At 47.9% G+C, this 17747-nt stretch overlaps 1 protein-coding gene across 1 annotated transcript in view; it reads left to right on the forward strand.

Annotated features, from left to right (window-relative positions):
- The first annotated feature begins 769 nt into the window (after positions 1 to 769).
- The window catches only part of FKBP6 (FKBP prolyl isomerase family member 6 (inactive)), a 94557-nt gene continuing 77579 nt past the window's right edge, over positions 770 to 17747 (forward strand). The window contains exons 1-4 of the mRNA XM_088453968.1: positions 770 to 904; positions 16440 to 16557; positions 17278 to 17367; positions 17472 to 17674. Coding sequence (XP_088310094.1) covers positions 878 to 904; positions 16440 to 16557; positions 17278 to 17367; positions 17472 to 17674 — 438 coding nt within the window. The 5' untranslated portion in view covers positions 770 to 877. The remainder of the gene's footprint in view (positions 905 to 16439; positions 16558 to 17277; positions 17368 to 17471; positions 17675 to 17747) is intronic.

The following is a 17747-nucleotide window of genomic DNA, read 5'->3' on the forward strand; positions in this document are numbered from 1 at the left end:
GAAATATCGCAGTGAAATCAACGAACTCTCGGCACGTGCCGCAAATCGCAGACTATAGCATCTGTCCCATTGTCTGAACTCAACCGTATTACGCAACCTGCTGATGTCCTGGTTTTGCAAAACTACAAGCTGTGAGCCTATTTACTAAGCCTTGAATGGAGATAAAGTACCAACCAATCAGTTCCTAACTGCCATGTCACAGACTGTGTTTGAAAAACAGGAGCTGATTCGTTGGGACATTATCTCCTTTCACTTTATCTCAATCCAAGCCTTAGTAAATAGACACAAGTCATTTACCAGACACGTTGGAGCTTGTAGGGGACGAGTTACATTATTCTGTCTGTAAACACATATAATGCTTCCATATCATGTTTTATACATGATTGCAAACATTAATATTAAATATAATTTATTGTTATGTGGTTTCCCTCTCTCTTCTGAGTCCTACTGTGCTGAGAGAGGGCATCCTTCCTCTTTGCAGGCTAATCAGTCACTTAAGGCATACATCAGCAATTGATTGCAGCAATCGTGCAATTTGCAATCGATTGTGTATAAAAATCTTTCCCTTTTTCAATCGATTGTGGCAATTCTGCAATCGATTGAAAAAGGGAAAGATTTTTATACACAATCGATTGCAAATTGCTGCAATCAATAGCTGATGTATGGGGGCCTTAAGTCTACTCAAGTCTATCACCACTGAGGTAGTAACAAAACCACATCATTATTAATTGCCCATTTCTGCTCTCTCACCTGGTCCCAGTCACATGATGCAGAGCTCCTCCAATCAAGCTCGCTCAGCCCACGCTCAATCCGAAGTGAGTACGCGTCAACGCGTGAGCGAGGCGAGGCTGAGTGAGTGCACCTCACGGGAATCAGGATGGACCGCCTCCGCTGCACCGCCGGGGTAAGCGCCCCTGCCAGCCGTCCGTACGGTCTGTGCCCTGCCAGTGCCAGCCGCCCACACGCTCAGGGCTTCTGAGCATTTTCCATCTATTTTTGTAACCTGTGAAGTTATTTGTAACTCGGTAGGTGCAGCGCCCCCTAGTGCTGTCCCAGATGCCATTGTGGCTAGCTACGGCGATATTTTAATGATCGCACTCGTCTCGATTTAACTCCATATAATGAGGAGGTTCTCCACTTGCCAGTGGAAGGAAGGAATGGCTTTCCCAAGCCTGCAACCGCTATACTGCAGCTGCCCTATTTCTGCCTGTTACCCCTCTTTATTAATTTGCTATTTATGGCTGCATTTTAGGATCATCTGTGGTTATTGCCTGACTTAGTGACGTAACATTTTGTTTTTTCTTTTCAAAATGTGGCACAGTATTTTTGCCTATAGAGCAACACGTATGTTATAGCCCTTTTCCGCTGCTGCAGGTAATTGCCGGGTCGTGGCTCAGTGGAAAAGGGTCCCCAAAAAAATAACCTGGGTTGAGTGACCCAGGAATCCTCCTGACCCAGCATACTTGCCGCCATTTGACTTCTCACAGGAGAAGCCCGGGGAGGAGAAGCAGGTGTTGGGGGCATATAGATTGCGTCATTAAACCCTGTCCCCTCGTGGCAACTTGCTGTGAACAATGTATATTTAAGGGGGCAGGGCCAAATGACACGATTCTCATAGAATTGCATCATTAGGTCACGCCCCCTACTCGCGGACCCGCTGGTCCATAAGAATGTTCTCCTTATTCTGCCCACTTCACTAGGAAGTGGGCAGAATGCAGGAGAAGTGCCTACCCTTCCGGGGGAGCGGGGGTTTACCCGAAAAATCGGAAGCCTCCCACGACTTCCGGGAGGGTAGGCATGTATGCCACCCAGGTAGCTACTAGGGTTGGACACAGGAATGACCCGGGTAATGCTGCAGTATAATCGATCTGACCCGGGTCACCGGAAAATACGCTGATGGGAGCTGCAGGGAGTAGTCCTCATCCACCCTTTTATGACCTTATCTTTGTGAGCCTACAAAAGACTATTTTATGACATCCATAGGTTTTGCAGGGCAGTCCTGGGCTCAGTGTAATACCCTTTTTACACCGGAGCTAAAACCCGGGTTATTGCAGGGTTAACCCGGGCAGCTCCTTGGTGTAAAAGGGGTGAGGGTTGGATCACCGGGTCGAGTGACCTGGCAATCCAACCCAGGTAAATAGCAGGGTTTAACACGGGAGTAACCCGTGAAACCCTGCTGTGTGTACGACGCACTCCGGGTCTTGATGACCTGCAGTGCTCCGCAAGCCGGCCGATTGGTCCGGCTTCAGTGGCGCTTGGAGATGACGTCATCTCCAAGCGTCCACTTTCACACCGGAAAAGCTGGGTCTATGCAGATCTGACTGCGGTGTGAGCGGCGCCGACTCGGGAATATCCCGAGTTGGCGCCGGCTAAATTCCGGGTCTGATCCGGATAGGAACCCTGTTCCAACTCCGGGTCAGACCCGGAATTTTGGTGGAGAAGGGGTATAAGTAGGGCCGACCCGGGAATAACCAGGGTCAGAGGTGCAGTGTAAATGGGGTTTGACCCAGGTTGAAATCATGTTCAAAATCATGGGTTGGACCAGGGTTTTTTGTGGAAAAGGCGTATAATTGAATGTTGCTTAAAAACCTAAAACCAGGGGGCGTGGCCTGGAAGCCGAGGAGGAAAGCTGCATGGAGTCGGGGCTCCGTTACGATTGAGCCTGCTGATCCAGTCCCTCCGGCCGTGCGCGGTGCTTCTTGGCTCTCCTACCGCCACAAGCCATCTCTGCCCCCAAGGCGGGTGTTCCCATTGCCTAGCGGGATCCTGGTTCCCGGACTCGGGCTGCCGGACCTCGCGGCCTACTGCAGACGCGGTGCGTGGTGCTGGGTTCCGGCCCTCGCCTCCCGGCTCCTGCATCGCGCCTGGTCCACTGCCAAACCCCGCGACGCTGGCTCACAGACGGTCAGCTGGTGGGCGCGAGCAGCGAGGGGAACACACGGGGACGCCGCTGGACGGGTCCCCGCGACCGCATATCATAATTGCAGAAGGCAGACGCTGGCTCCCTTCAAGGTCCTTTTACAGACGGCGCCATTTTGCAGACACTGCATATACAGGAGACAAGGTACTGTGTGTTACCAGTTAAAGCCCTATACTGGAGAACGTACAGCTGCTTATAAACAGAAGTCTTGCAACTCTATACTTCTTTTGAATCCCCAGCTATAGCTGATGATAAATTTGGCAATATTTATGTACATATCCTTTACTCTGGGGAATAGTTACAGTGCCAGCTTCTACCACCAGATGGTGCTCCAGCCCTATTTTTCAAGTTACTTCACAATTATTTGAAATGTAAAGGATCTTCTGTCTGTGATCACAGCCATTTCTAAGCAACACACTCCTCAGTACTATCATAACCTGGTGAAAATTAGGACCAATCTCTACATGGATAAGTTCATGGCTCCACAGCCCACCCCCAAGGCAAATCGAGCCAGGGGTAGTAGCAAACGTACAGATCAACCTACAGACTCTGTGGAAAACATGCCACATACACATAGTTCCGAACCCGCTACTACCCATAACACAATGGGCCCGGTTCCTGCTCCTCTCTCATATGCAGAGATAGTTAGAGCCATTAAAGAAACAGTGGAACCACTACTGCAAAACCAAGCGGATAAATTCATGGGGGCACTGGCGGATATTAAGACGCAAATGTCTTCTGTCTCACAACAAGTGCGTGAAAATGAAAACAGGATCGGAGTCAACTTTCATGAACTTTCGGAACTAAAACAACAAGTTGCTACCATGTCGACCACTCAACAACAATTACTATCCAAGGTAGACGATCTGGAAAATAGGTCCAGACGCAACAACCTGCGACTTCTGGGTCTTAAGGAAACGATTAAAGGCAACGATCTCACTAAATTTCTTCAAACCGATCTCCCTGAGCTACTCGGCATCTCGGCTGAACTGAATAATTTTGAGATAGAACGAGCACATAGATTAGGTCCTTTTCGCGATTCTAACATCTCACGCCCTAGAGCTGTTATCTTCAAGTGCTTAAATATTCGTCACAAGGATCTGATATGGTCAACTGCTCGACAGAAGGGCCCTCTTCAGTGGGATGGCCAACGTATCCTCTTGTTCCAGGACTACTCCGCGGAGGTTGCCAGAGCACGCAGAAATATGTCCCCTGTCTGCTCTCAGCTCATCCAATCAGGGACTCGCTTCGCGCTCTTATTCCCAGCTAGACTTCGCATTTTCTCATCTCAAGGCCCTAAAGATTTCACAGAAGTTGCTGACGCCCAGGCTTTCCTTAATGAAGTAAAAGAGTCCTCGGACCCCTCCACGATGGATCATAATGATTGATTACGGGAAGATGTCCCATACCTATTTTGATGCCTTTACCAGGTTTTACCCTTTTCTTCAAAAATATGTTTATAATCTGATTTAGGATTATAATTACATATATACTTGTGACGTTGCTTTATAGTTATTATTAAGACTATTGTCTTTTTTTTTTTTCTTTTCAATAGGCTGAGATCAATGACTATAGTTTTGGTTATATGTTTGCATTTGATTCGCAATCTCTGCATATAAGTATCTATCTTTATTTTCTTTTTATGTCTATGTCCATTTGTTTATTTGTTTCTTTATACTGTATGAATCACGAAGCTCATGCCCTTCATAGCTTATTTATGACTTATACTAGAGCCGACATTCATATTATTATGAACCTACCTAACACCAACCGGTATTATGGGGAGTATATTAACATTTATACTACACTTTTTTACTATTTGCATTACCTAATTTCCACACCTTGTGATGCATTCCCACCTTAGGTTTTGCACCTGGAATGTCAGGGGGATTCACTCACCAGTGAAAAGAAAGCGCATATTGACATACCTTAATAAGCTTAAATCTGATATCACTTATTTGCAGGAGACTCATTTAACTCCCACAGAACACGCCAAGCTAAACACACTGCACCACCATGTATTGGCGTCATCATCATTTGGTTCTAAGTCACGTGGAGTGGTAATCCTAATACGCAAGGGTATTCAATTCGATATTCATTCCTCTGATGTAGACCAAGAGGGCCGATACATTCTTATGGATGTCACGCTAGACGGCACTAGATATTGTTTGTGTAATGTCTATGGTCCCAATATATATGATAAATCTTTTTTCCTAGGATTGATTAACAAATTATATTCTTTTGCAGATTCTAAGATTATATTAGGGGGTGATTTCAATCTGGTCGCTTCCCCAACCTTAGATAGGAAAACTTTCTCTCATTCCTCCCCCAAACAACCAAAAATAGGTTTAAATTATATGGCCAAAGAATTGAATTTATTAGATGTGTGGAGAATGAGACACCCCACTGATCTGGAATACACGTACTACTCAGCCACTCATAACGCCTTTTCTAGGCTTGATTATTTTTACTTATCTAACTCAATATCCCCAATGATTATCGATACATCGATTGAAACTATAGCTATTTCGGATCATGCGCCGGTGTGGGTGGATGTACAGGGGAAATTCCTTTTGGGTTCATACTCCCAATGGCGATTTCCGGCAAAATTAGCCTCATCCCTTAAATTTAAGTCAATGCTAGAGTCTGCTTGGGCCAATTACGAAATGAACAACCAAATACATAAAGATAACCCAGGTTTATATTGGCAAACTGCTAAGGCGGTGATTAGGGGGGAAATTATCTCCTTTATGACAAAATATAAGGCTGAACAGGACGCCACTTATAGATCTGCACAGACGGCCTTAACATCCGCATTTCAAGCTCTAAGAGCTTCACCCTCACCGGTGACTAAAGCCGCATATGGTGAGTGCAAGTTACACTTTGATCAAATCCTCACTCAAATGGATGATAAATATGTATACTCAGGTAAATTACATTTCTTTCGATACGGCAACAAACCTAGCCGACTCCTATCAAACATGCTGAGAGGTACCAAGCCACATAATAATATTGCAGCTCTCAAAGATGAAAGCTCTGCCATACAATACAATGGCAAAGATATCGCGAATATCTTTTTCCGTTACTACCAAAACCTCTATTCCCAAGACCCAATAGATATCACTAAAAAGGAGGCTTTTTGGGAATCACACACCCTGCCACAGATTTCATCTGCACAGGCTGATATATTGATTGGCAAAATTACACATGAAGAGGTAGATCAGGCTGTTAAATCTCTCAAGACGTTCAAGGCCCCAGGCCCAGATGGTCTGAGTGGGGAGTTTTTCAAAATATTACGTCCCCAAATCACAGAGACTTTAACTAATGTATTTAACTTCATAATGGATAGTAAAATAATCCCTCACTATTTTAATTCAGCCATTATAAAAGTTCTGCCGAAGTCAGGCAGAGACCCCCTTTTGCCTTCATCATATAGACCCATTTCTCTACTTAACATAGACTATAAATTATTGACAAAAATTTTAGCAGAGCGGTTGAAGTTGATTCTCCCGTCTATCATACACCCGGACCAAACCGGGTTTATTTGTGGCAGAAATTCTGTCACAAACATTAGGAAAGTCCTTACGGTGCTGCAGTCTCTGCATATGGGCGAGACGGGTGATCCCCGGTTCTTGTTGTCTTTAGACGCAGAAAAAGCGTTTGATCTGGTAACCTGGGATCACCTGTTTGAATCTCTGCGTCGGTTTGGTATGCCCGCCCTTTTTGTTGAGATCATACGATCCTTATATACTTCTCCCCTTACTCAGATTCTCACTAATAGATATTTGTCACCTGTATTCTGTACACAGAGAGGGACGAGACAGGGTTGCCCGCTTTCTCCACTTTTGTTTGCAATTGCGCTAGAGCCATTGGCAATAGCAATAAGACAGGAAACGGAGGTAAAGGGTATTACTATCAGAAACCAAACATGTAAATTGTCTTTATTTGCAGACGATATGATGCTTTTTATATCTGATCCCCTACGATCCATCCCTACACTTCTGGATCTAATTACCACATTTGGATCATTTGCAGGTTATCGCATCAATGTGAGTAAATCTGAGTTGCTCCCTATTGATGCAGCTACTTTTTTAGCTACACATCCCCACATAGCCTCTCTTTTCACAATTGCAACACATAAATTAAAATACTTAGGTATATTTATACCAGCTCAATTATACCCATTACTTTAACAGGAGCGGATGTACTGAAGTTTACGCAGATCTTTTTTAAATTCATTTGGCAGTACAAGAAACCCAGAATGCCGCGTTCCCGAGCTTACCTATTGAAAAAAGATGGAGGGCTGAGCATCCCAAGCATCTCTGCATTTGCAAAAGCTGCCATATTCCGATATATAACTGATTGGTTATTACATACCGATCACTATACTAATCCTGACTTGGAGGAAGCATTATTTCACCCATATGCCCCAGCAGCCTTGTTACACACCCCTAAAATACACATTCCTAAGATATTTCGTTCTAATATTTTATTCTGGGACACTTACACTACGTGGTTGAAGGTTAATACACATTTGGGGAAAAATCCTTTTTCATCCCCGTACATCCCCTTATGGGGTAATCCCTGTTTTCCCCCTTCACTTGACATTCCTCTTTTTAAAATGTGGAATCAAAAGGGAATCATGTCCATCAAAGATGTATTTGATCCGGGTGGCAATTTGCTCTCCTTTGTACAATTACAGGATAAATATGACATCCCTCGTACACAATTTTTTATGTTTCTACAAGTACGTCATTTCATTCAATCCTTAGATAATCCTTTATGGATCTCAATTAACACAGATACAATGGGTCGCATTCTACTCTTATGTCGCTCAACCAAATTCAGAATAGCTCATTTATATAAATACCTGATTGAAATTCCTATACATGCTTGGGCACCAGTTGCGGAAGCTTGGCACACAGAGATACCCGAATTATGTGACTTGGAGCCATTTGTTGCGAATCTGGATTGTGTTTTACCCTGCCTTAAGTCAGCGAGACTTCAAGAAATTCATCTTAGAATTTTAAATCGTACATATATGTCCCCGGCCCAACGGAGACATTTTGTGCCACTGGAGGAGGGAAATTGTGTGAAATGTGACTGCTCTAATGCCTCTCTCTCGCATAACCTCTGGTACTGCAGAAAGATCCATAGATTTTGGAATAAAATTTTGTGTTATCTAAATAATACAATACATCTTAAATTGTCCAAAAATGCGGCAGCTCTTATTTTCGCAGAATTTTCAATATGGGAGTCTGAGTCCTCCTTGGGCCCATGGAAACCTGCTCTGAGAGTCATGGTTACAGTAGCTAAACAACTTATCCTTAATTACTGGATCTCAAAATCAGCACCTACACTAATGGAATGGAAAACTGCGCTGCTGGAGGTAATTTATGCGGAGAGACGTATGGCTATCTTTAACATCGAAAGAGGGGTACGGATTTTTTCCAAAAAATGGGAACCATACATACAATGTTTACCGGTCCAGATTCGGAATAACATATGGAAAGTCTTTGATCACACGGAATGGTTTATGCTAAGAAATATCACTTAAAATGCCCCTATTGTTGCTATTTATATGTAGCTCTCTGTGAATCCCCCCAGACAAGGTATCTCTCACCTTCTGTCAGTGGTTCCCCCTCTATTTCACCTTTCTTCTTCTGTTTCTTTTATCATTTTATTCTAACTCTCCCCCTTTTTCTAATATAATTCTGCATTGATGTAGATTATATTGACGCAACGATTGACTGATATACCGAAGTTGATGTGATAATTGGTTAACTCAAAATTCAATCGCTGCTTACACTGGCTCTATAAGTTGCATAGTTTGAGTGACATTGATTGTATATTTACTTGCATTTCTATACGGTGTACTATATCGATTTTTTTATACAGTATTTGTAATTTTGTAATTTTCTACATTATATTATATTCAAGTACTTTGTTTCTTTGTACTTTGACATAATTTCAATCTATATTTGTACTATTTTCCAAAAAAGTTTGAAAAGATTAACAGTAGTTTGTATATTGTTTGTTCCAAGAAACAGACTAGTCGTTTATCAGATAATTTTATTTTCTTTAATTCTTGGATTGTGCAATGTATAATTGTTTTATTGCTGTTCAATAAAAAGATATTTAAAAAAAAAAAAACCTAAAACCAGCAAAAACATGCTGAAGACCTTGAGGACTCATTTATTTTGTATGTGCTCTCCTGCCCGACAGCGGTAACAGTGCACCTTTTACCTGCAACTGCACTAGGGGGCTTATGTAATAGCTTGCGACTTCCAGCTTCTGCGAGTATTCCCATATTTTTAAACCGGAAATTGTTTTACAGGCAAAACCAAGTTGATTTTGGGCCTGATTCAGAGCCGGACGCTCTGACCAGAGCGCTCGCTCTGAATCAGGGCCCTCCATTAAAATGGAGCGTCCTCCTGGACGCTCGTATAGCTGTGGGTCACCACCCACAGCATATACGAGCGTCCACAAAGATGGTCGTGATGGTCTTGACCATCGCGACCATCGGACTTGCGACGGAGACCCTGCGGTAGGGTCTCCCTGCCACAAGCCCTGGAGTGATTTTGGCTCTATCAGAGCCAAAGTCACTCCCACTGACATCACTAGTGATGTCAGTGGGGCCGGCTCCAGACGGTAGGCGTTCCCATGGGAACGCCTCCGTCTGACAGGCACGCCCACCAAAGGGGGCGTGCTGTCAATCAACATCGACAGCACGCCCCCTTTGGTGCGAGACCCGGAGCGACAGCTTGGCTGTCGCAGTCCGGGTCTCGCGCATGCGCACGACGGAGCTCCCTCCATCGTGCGCATGCGTAGTGGGGAACATCGACCCACTTGCGAGCGTACTGACGCTTGCGATTGGGTCTGAATGACCCCCTTTGCCTTTAAAATGATAGCACACTTTAAAAATACAGGAAGGCTCGCAAGAGTTCTCGCAGCGGCTGGAAGTCGCAAGCTATTACTTAAGCCCATAGGTTTCCAATACAGACTGTGTTTGTGTCTTTATCGCCTCAGTTATCGTGTTTTAATGGGAACTATCCGTAAATCTTCCATAATGTAATATTAAGTGAACCAAGAGAAAATGGGATAGTGCTTACTAAGGACTGGTATACATTAGTCAATAAATTTGATGATATGTAGTTTTGAAGTAAATTGGAACAATATCTGGTCCATATAGCTCAGTGTGCCTTGCGGGAAACGCTAATAGATTAAAACTATTTGTTAAAAATACAATTTATCATTTAATGGGCGCGATGCACTAACGTTGGGGATGCAGTCAAAGCCCCGAAAATGAGATTTTTGGGGGTCTGACCGCATTTCTCATCTGCATCAAGCCCCGGTGTGCGATACATTCCGGGGCTTTGATGTGGTGGGCAATGCCATCTTTAGATGGTGTTTCCTAATAGAAGCCTATAGGCTTCTATTCGTGGCTGCCCCAGGGATGCCTCCCAGCACGACACATGTCCTGGGTCATAGACCCGGAAGTCCCTCATTTGCAAGGGGACGCTCTTACAGAGAGAGCTGTCCTTTGCGGTTTCCTTCATGCATACCAGCGTAATTAATGCCGGCATGCATACGAATAGTGGCTGGATGCATTGCATCCCTGAATTGATGCATCATGCATCCCATCCATTAACATGACTGCAGTGATATGTATTGAACCTTGTTACTTACTGTTTTAAATGGTATTTCTACTTCAGGGTCCATAGGGTATCCACAGGATACCTTGGGGTATAGGTGTGACGTCAGTCGCAGGGCACCAAAGAGTTAAGCTTTCAGCCTCCCAGGATGCACTAGGTCCCCCTCCTATACCCCGCCCCCAGGCCAAGGCACCTCAGTTTAGTTTGGTGCCCGGCCGGAGTCGGGTGCACCTGTTGGAGTGGGGGCTAGAAGAGCCCCTGAAGCTTATTCTTCATGCAGCTGTGGCTGCACAACTGGATGAACAGCATGGACAGTCAGTCCTGACGTCCATGCTGTCTTCCCTACACCCCGCCGGTACCAGAACGCCGGTACTGATCCGGGGATGCTGGTGGGCGTCTGGGGTCACAGCTAGCGGTGACCCCAGATGCTCCGGACCATGGCCGGATTCAAGGGGGACAGAGGTAAGCAGCGGGGTCCCGCGGTGGGTCCCCGCTGATCACATGGTCCTAAGTCCCCAGGCAGGGGGCTCCCTGGGGACTGGCTGCAGCGTGGAGCCAGGCGACCAACCTGCGCTTCCACTACCCCCTGGGACAGCGGACCGCAGCAGAGCGGTAGCGCTGCGGCGTCCCAGAGGTTAAATGCATGCCAGGGGAGCGCGCCTTCCCTGTCTCACAGCCGGCGCCTCCCCCGCTGCACACAGCCCTCTCTGCACTGTGCTGACTGGTCCTGTGTCAGCGCTCCTCCCCCAGGCCAGCTTCTCTCTGCTCCTCGGCGGCCATCTTCTCTGCAACGCATGGTGAACGCTGCTGGAAGTCTGGAAGGAAGCATCGTGGTCTGGGTCCCCCCGCATACCTCTCCTCCGCTGTGGCTCAGGTCTGTGTATGCAGCGCTGTGTCCTACCAGGCCCTGTGTCTGTGTAGTTGAGTGATCAGCGCTGTTAGTGCAGGAATTGTTATTTCTCTGCATTGTATGTGACTGTGCTAGCGCTGCCTGTAACTATTCTTCACTAAACTGTCAGCTTTATTACTGTCCCTGTTCTTTCTGCTAAAGCCCTTGCGGTGCGTTGCTGCAGGGTGGTCTCTCGCCTATTTAATACTTAATTGGTGAGAGAGGTCACATACGTGGTGCCATCATGTCTGAAAGTGATTTTCCCCTCCGGCTACAGTGTACCACGTGCAAAGTACCGTTAGCGGAGGGGGAGGGTAGCGCGGAGGGCCTTTGCCGGCAGTGTTGTCCATGGCGCGGCCTATTACGGTTACAGCACCGGTACAGGAGCCGCCCTGGGCTTGTTTCGCTCAGGCGTTAACAGCTTTAGTGGGCCAGTTAGCTCCGCAGCCCGCGTTTACTCCGATGGGTTTGTCCCAGCAGTCTGTGGTGTCGTCACCCATGCAGGGGTTCCCACGACAATTGGTGGTACCCCACAGTCTCCCTATTTCCCCGCTCCCGGGTTCTCAGGAGCCAGCGTGGGTTAACTCCCTGACGAGTTCTTTACAGCACTTGTCGGATGTATTGCAAGGGGAGTCTGTGATGCGGCCTCATAAAAGGCCGGTGGCGTCTCTGTCCGCTCCTTATGAGGATGACGAAGGGACGTCTGATGATGGGGAGATTCTGGATCCTTACGATCAGGAACCTTTCCATACTAAGGACGCTGATGCTAAGTCCAAAGTATATATTCCTGGACTTATTCGGGCGGTCCGCACAGCCTTGGTGATTGAGGACGAAGTTCCCCCAGCGGCTAAATCTAAGTATGCCTTTTTCAAAGATGTGAAGGGCGATGCCACAGTCTTTCCTCTTTCGGGTCAGTTGGTGGACCATTTAGAGGAGGCGTGGAAACAACCTGGCAAAAGATACCAGCCGCAGAGACGCCTGGCGGTGGCTTATCCGTTCGCGGATAATTATTTTGCTAAGTGTGAATCCCCTCCACAGGTGGATTCTCACGTGACCCGTCTTGTCCGTAGTGCCACATTGCCGATGCCATCCATGTCCTCCCTTAAGGATGCTACGGACCGCAAGGTAGAAATCTGCCTGAAGTCCGCTTATTCCCTTGCAGGGGGGGCAGCACGGCCGGCTATGGCCATTTGCTGGGTTGCCAGAGCGATGGAGCGCTGGGCGGATTCATTAGAGGCTTCTTTTGAATCCGACTGTCCGGCCGAACAAGCGGAGTTGATTGGCAATCTCCGTGATTCGGCCACCTACATCAACGAGGCGGCTCTAGACATTAGTACTCTGGTGTCTAGAATTTCTTCAGCAGCGGTAGCTGCTCGTCGCACCTTGTGGCTGCGATCCTGGAAGGCGGACGCAGATCCAAGAAAGGTCTGGAAGCGTTGCCGTTTACCGGAGAAGTTCTCTTCGGTCCGGATCTGGATAAGATTGTGGCCACGCTGGCGGCAGCCAAATCTGCTTGTCTCCCGTCGGCCGCTGCTCCTTCTGGTTCTGGACCATCGTCCTTTCGGTCATCTAGGGCCCAGGGCAGGCCCAAACCACAGTCGTTTCCTCGACAGGCTGGCCCTAAGAAATCGGGCAAGCCCCGGAAACAGGCATGGAGTACCAGACGTCCGGCCCCCATGCCAGATGACAAGCCTGCGGCCTGACGGTCCGGGTCTCCCCTTGGGGGATCCCAGGGTGGGAGGCCGCCTGCTGCAGTTCTCCCGGTGTTGGTCGTTCACTACGACAGACACTTGGGTTCTGGAGGTGGTCTCTCACGGGTACGCCCTCTCCTTCCGGCACAGACCCCCGGCTCGATTCTTCACCACGGGTCTACCATCAGACCGGAACAAGGCTACGGAGCTGCGGAAGGTATTGCACACTATGCTCCAGGCTGGAGTTATAGTGCCTGTTCCATTCTCCCAGAGGGGCCAGGGTTTCTATTCAAATCTATTTTTGGTACAGAAACCCAATGGGTCATATCGTCCGATTCTCAACCTCAAAGCACTCAACAAGTCTTTGCGGGTCCCGAAGTTTCGGATGGAGACCCTACGGTCCATCATTCTGGCGCTGGAACCTGGGGACTACATGGTGTCATTGGACATACAGGACGCTATGGCGGTCATGGCGGCTTCTCTGCGGCTGCAAGGAGTCCGCATGTTGCCGTACTTGGACGACCTGTTATTGGTGGCAGGATCTCCAGAGCTCCTGTTACACCACTTGGACCTGACCATTGCACTGCTGCAACGGCACGGCTGGCTAATTAACTGGCAGAAGTCCACTCTAATCCCGTCTCGGAGGATTCTGCATCTTGGAGCCTTATTGGACTCGGGACAGCAAAGGATCTTCGTGACGGAGGACAAGATCTCTGCTTTACAGTCAAGGGTGCGCAGTTGTCTGCACAGCCGCCGGGTGTCCTTACACTCGGCGATGAGGTTACTGGGCTCCATGGTGTCGGTGTTCGACATGGTGGAATACGCCCAGTTTCACTCCAGACCTCTACAGCACCTGATCCTGTCCAAGTGGAACGGGCTGCCTCAGTCTCTGAAGTTCCAGACGATTGTGCTCACCCCGGAGGTTCGCCTGTCCCTTGCGTGGTGGTTAAAGACGACCCACCTCAACAAGGGACGTCCGTTCTGGGTTCCAAATTGGGTCCTGTTGACAACGGACGCCAGTCTTCGGGGCTGGGGAGCAGTTTCGGGTCCACACTTGTTCCAGGGCAGGTGGACGCCGACAGAAGCGGAGCTTCCAATAAATATCTTGGAACTCCGTGCGGTCTTCAATGCTCTCCTGCAGGCAGAGCGGTTTCTCCGGGGTCACCCGGTGCAGGTCCAGTCGGACAATGCTACCACCGTGGCCTACATAAACAGGCAAGGAGGAACTCGCAGTCGGGTGGCTCTCGTAGAGGTCTCTCGGATCCTGGTTTGGGCGGAGCGCAATCTTCCGGCCATATCAGCGGTCTTCATCCCGGGAGTGCTAAATTGGGAGGCGGACTTTCTAAGTCGCCAGGACGTTCATCCAGGGGAATGGTCCCTGCACCCGGACGTTTTTCAACTACTGGTGGACAGGTGGGGTCTTCCAGAAATCGACCTCATGGCGTCCCGGCACAACAACAAGTTGCCGGTGTACGGGTCTCGCACAAGAGACGAAGGGGCGTCTCTGGTGGATGCTCTGTCCGTCCGGTGGACGTTCAGGTTCGCATACCTGTTCCCTCCGGTCTCCCTTCTTCCACGGGTAATCCGGAAATTCAAACAGGAAGGAGGGACGCTCCTGTTGATAGCTCCCGCGTGGCCCAGACGGCACTGGTTCTCAGACCTTCAGGGTCTGTCCGTGGACAGTCCTCTGCGGTTGCCGCTACGACCGGACCTTCTGTCTCAGGGTCCTTGTCTTCACCCGGACCTGACTCGGCTGTCTTTGGCGGCGTGGCTGTTGAGACGGCCATGCTGAGGTCCTGGGGGTTTGCCAGCTCTATGCTGTGTACCATGTTACGAGCTCGGAAACCGTCTTCCGCGAGGATATACCATCGCGTGTGGCATACGTTCTTCCAGTGGTGTCGACCGAGAGGTTATGCACCGCGGGAGTTTCGTCTGTCTCGGATTCTCGCCTTCCTGCAAGCGGGACTAGATCATGGGCTTCGCCTTGCTTCTTTGAAGGTACAGGTTTCGGCCCTATCTGTCTGGTTTCACCGTAGGATTGCTACAATCCCGGATGTGCGCACCTTTATGCAAGGTGTTCTCCGTATTCAGCCGCCCTTTGTTCCACCTGTGGCGCCTTGGGATTTGGCTGTGGTCCTGAGGACTCTCCAAGGACCGCCGTTTGAACCACTGGGCTCAGTGGATATTAAATGGCTAACAGCTAAGACTGTTTTCCTTCTGGCCGTTGCTTCAGCCAGACGTGTTTCTGAGTTAGGGGCTCTTTCTTGTAGACCCCCTTTCTTGGTTTTTTTCATGGGAACAGGGCAGTGCTCCGCACTCGGCCCGAGTTTCTCCCCAAAGTTGTTTCCCAGTTTCAGGTTAACGAGGAAATAGTTGTTCCGGCCTTTAACTCACCGGGTCTTTCCGTGGGTGAGGCCTCTTTGGATGTTGTGCGGGCCTTAAGGACTTATGTGGACCGCACTTCTTTGTTTAGGAAGTCGGACGCTTTGTTGTCCTCTATGGCTTCTGTAAAAAGGGTTGGCCTGCTTCAAAGCAAACTTTGGCAGCCTGGATCCGTATGGCTATTTCTGAAGCTTATCTTCATGAAGGCCTACCGGTCCCTCCTTCTCTGAAGGCTCATTCCACTAGGTCTGTGGGTCCTTCGTGGGCAGCTTGACGTGGTGCCTCGGCAGTTCAGATCTGCAAGGCTGCTACGTGGTCTTCTGTCCATACCTTCGTGAGGTATTACAGGTTTGACACCTTCGCCTCTCAGGATGCTTCCTTCGGGCGGCGGATTCTCCTTTCTGCACAGGAGCGTCCCCACCCTTAAAGGATACTGCTTTGGGACATCCCCAAGGTATCCTGTGGATACCCTATGGACCCTGAAGTAGAAAATATGAGATATGGTAAGAACTTACCCTTGTTATCTCTATTTCTACGAAGTCCATAGGGTTCCACAGGACTCCCGCCCTGTCGCACCTGTGCTGCAGATGGGCTTTGCTCTGGTCACCGGTTTTCCGTCTCCCTCTGGTGAGAATGTGATTCTTGTATGTGTCCAGATCTTTGTTCTCTCTCTTCCTTCTCCTCCTCCGGCCTATGGCTTGGTAACTAACTGAGGTGCCTTGGCCTGGGGGCGGGGTATAGGAGGGGGACCTAGTGCATCCTGGGAGGCTGAAAGCTTAACTCTTTGGTGCCCTGCGACTGACGTCACACCTATACCCCAAGGTATCCTGTGGAACCCTATGGACTTCGTAGAAATAGAGATAACAAGGGTAAGTTCTTACCATATCTCATATTTTTTTCAGTCTATGTTCGAGAAACTGGCACAAAACATGCAGGATGTGTCAGGAGATAAAGGAGTTTTGAAGGAAGTTATCAGGCCTGGAAGTGGAGAAAAGGTCCCTCCTGATGCAACAGTAATTGGTAAAAGCTACTGTAGAGCTAATGATGAAGTATAAGATCAAAGATGGGAAACTTTGCCAATCCCCTACATTCAGTGAAATATTTTTAGAACCATGATTACAAGTTTGCATTATCTGTATTCTAGGGGTGGGTCCCCCCTTCCCCCTGAGATAGATTTAAAAATGTTCATTACAGTTCTTCACAGCTTTGTCCCTAAAGACATAGGGCCTGATTCAGACCCGCTCGTGAGCGCATAGCGCTCGCAAGCAGGTCAATGGTGGCCCAGCGCTCACACGTGGCGTGCAAGCCCCGTAGCGAGTGAGAACTTCACTCGCTCCGCGGCTCGCAACAAAACAGGGCGGCTGTCGATGTAAAAATTCCCTGTTTTGATTATTTTACACCTCCTGTCAATCACTCTGCGATGGGTCTGCGAAGTCACCGCGGTCGCAGTCCTGATCTCGGTGGCCGGTTTGCGCACGCACACTGCGGTGCATGCGCAGAAGGCAACAATCGGCCGATTGCGTGCGTAATCGCAGTTGCGATCGGTAGTGAATCAGACCCTGTCACCTATGTTCAAGCATGGATATCCTTAAAACCTGGACTGTAATGACAGAGTTTGGGAAACTCTGATCTAAACAATAAACACAGCATCATTATATAATCAAAGATCTTGTTGGCTTTTTAATATTTATGTCTTGTGAAGCAAGCAGAGTTTTCTCTCCAATCTTCATGTCTTTGCAGTGAAATACTCTGGATATATGGAACATTCCGACAAACCGTTTGACACAAATTGCTTTCGACGTTACCCTCGTCTCATGAAGCTCGGTGAAGGTAAGGTCAGGTTTTCTTTGGTAGTGTACAGTGTATTTTAAATATTTCCTTAAATTATTAGGTTGAAAGTGAAAACATATTGTATGCATTTGTTTTGCTCACAGATATCACCCTTCTAGGGATGGAGGTTAGCTTACTTACAATGCAACGTGGAGAACTATCTCGATACCTTTTTACACCAAACTATGCATATGGTGCATTGGGCTGTCCTCCACTCATACTTCCCTCTGCTACAGTCCTTTTTGAAATAGAGTTGCTGGACTTTCTAGATACAGCCGAGTCTGACACCTTCTGCAATCTTACTCTGGTAGGTGTTATAGGGTGAAATATTTTTTTTTTATTTCAGGTTCTCTTAACAGTTGTAATAAGTTAAAATCTAA

Source organism: Taudactylus pleione, unplaced genomic scaffold, assembly GCF_031769625.1.
Source record: "Taudactylus pleione unplaced genomic scaffold, aTauple2 ptg000040l, whole genome shotgun sequence".
Lineage (NCBI taxonomy): Eukaryota > Metazoa > Chordata > Amphibia > Anura > Myobatrachidae > Taudactylus > Taudactylus pleione.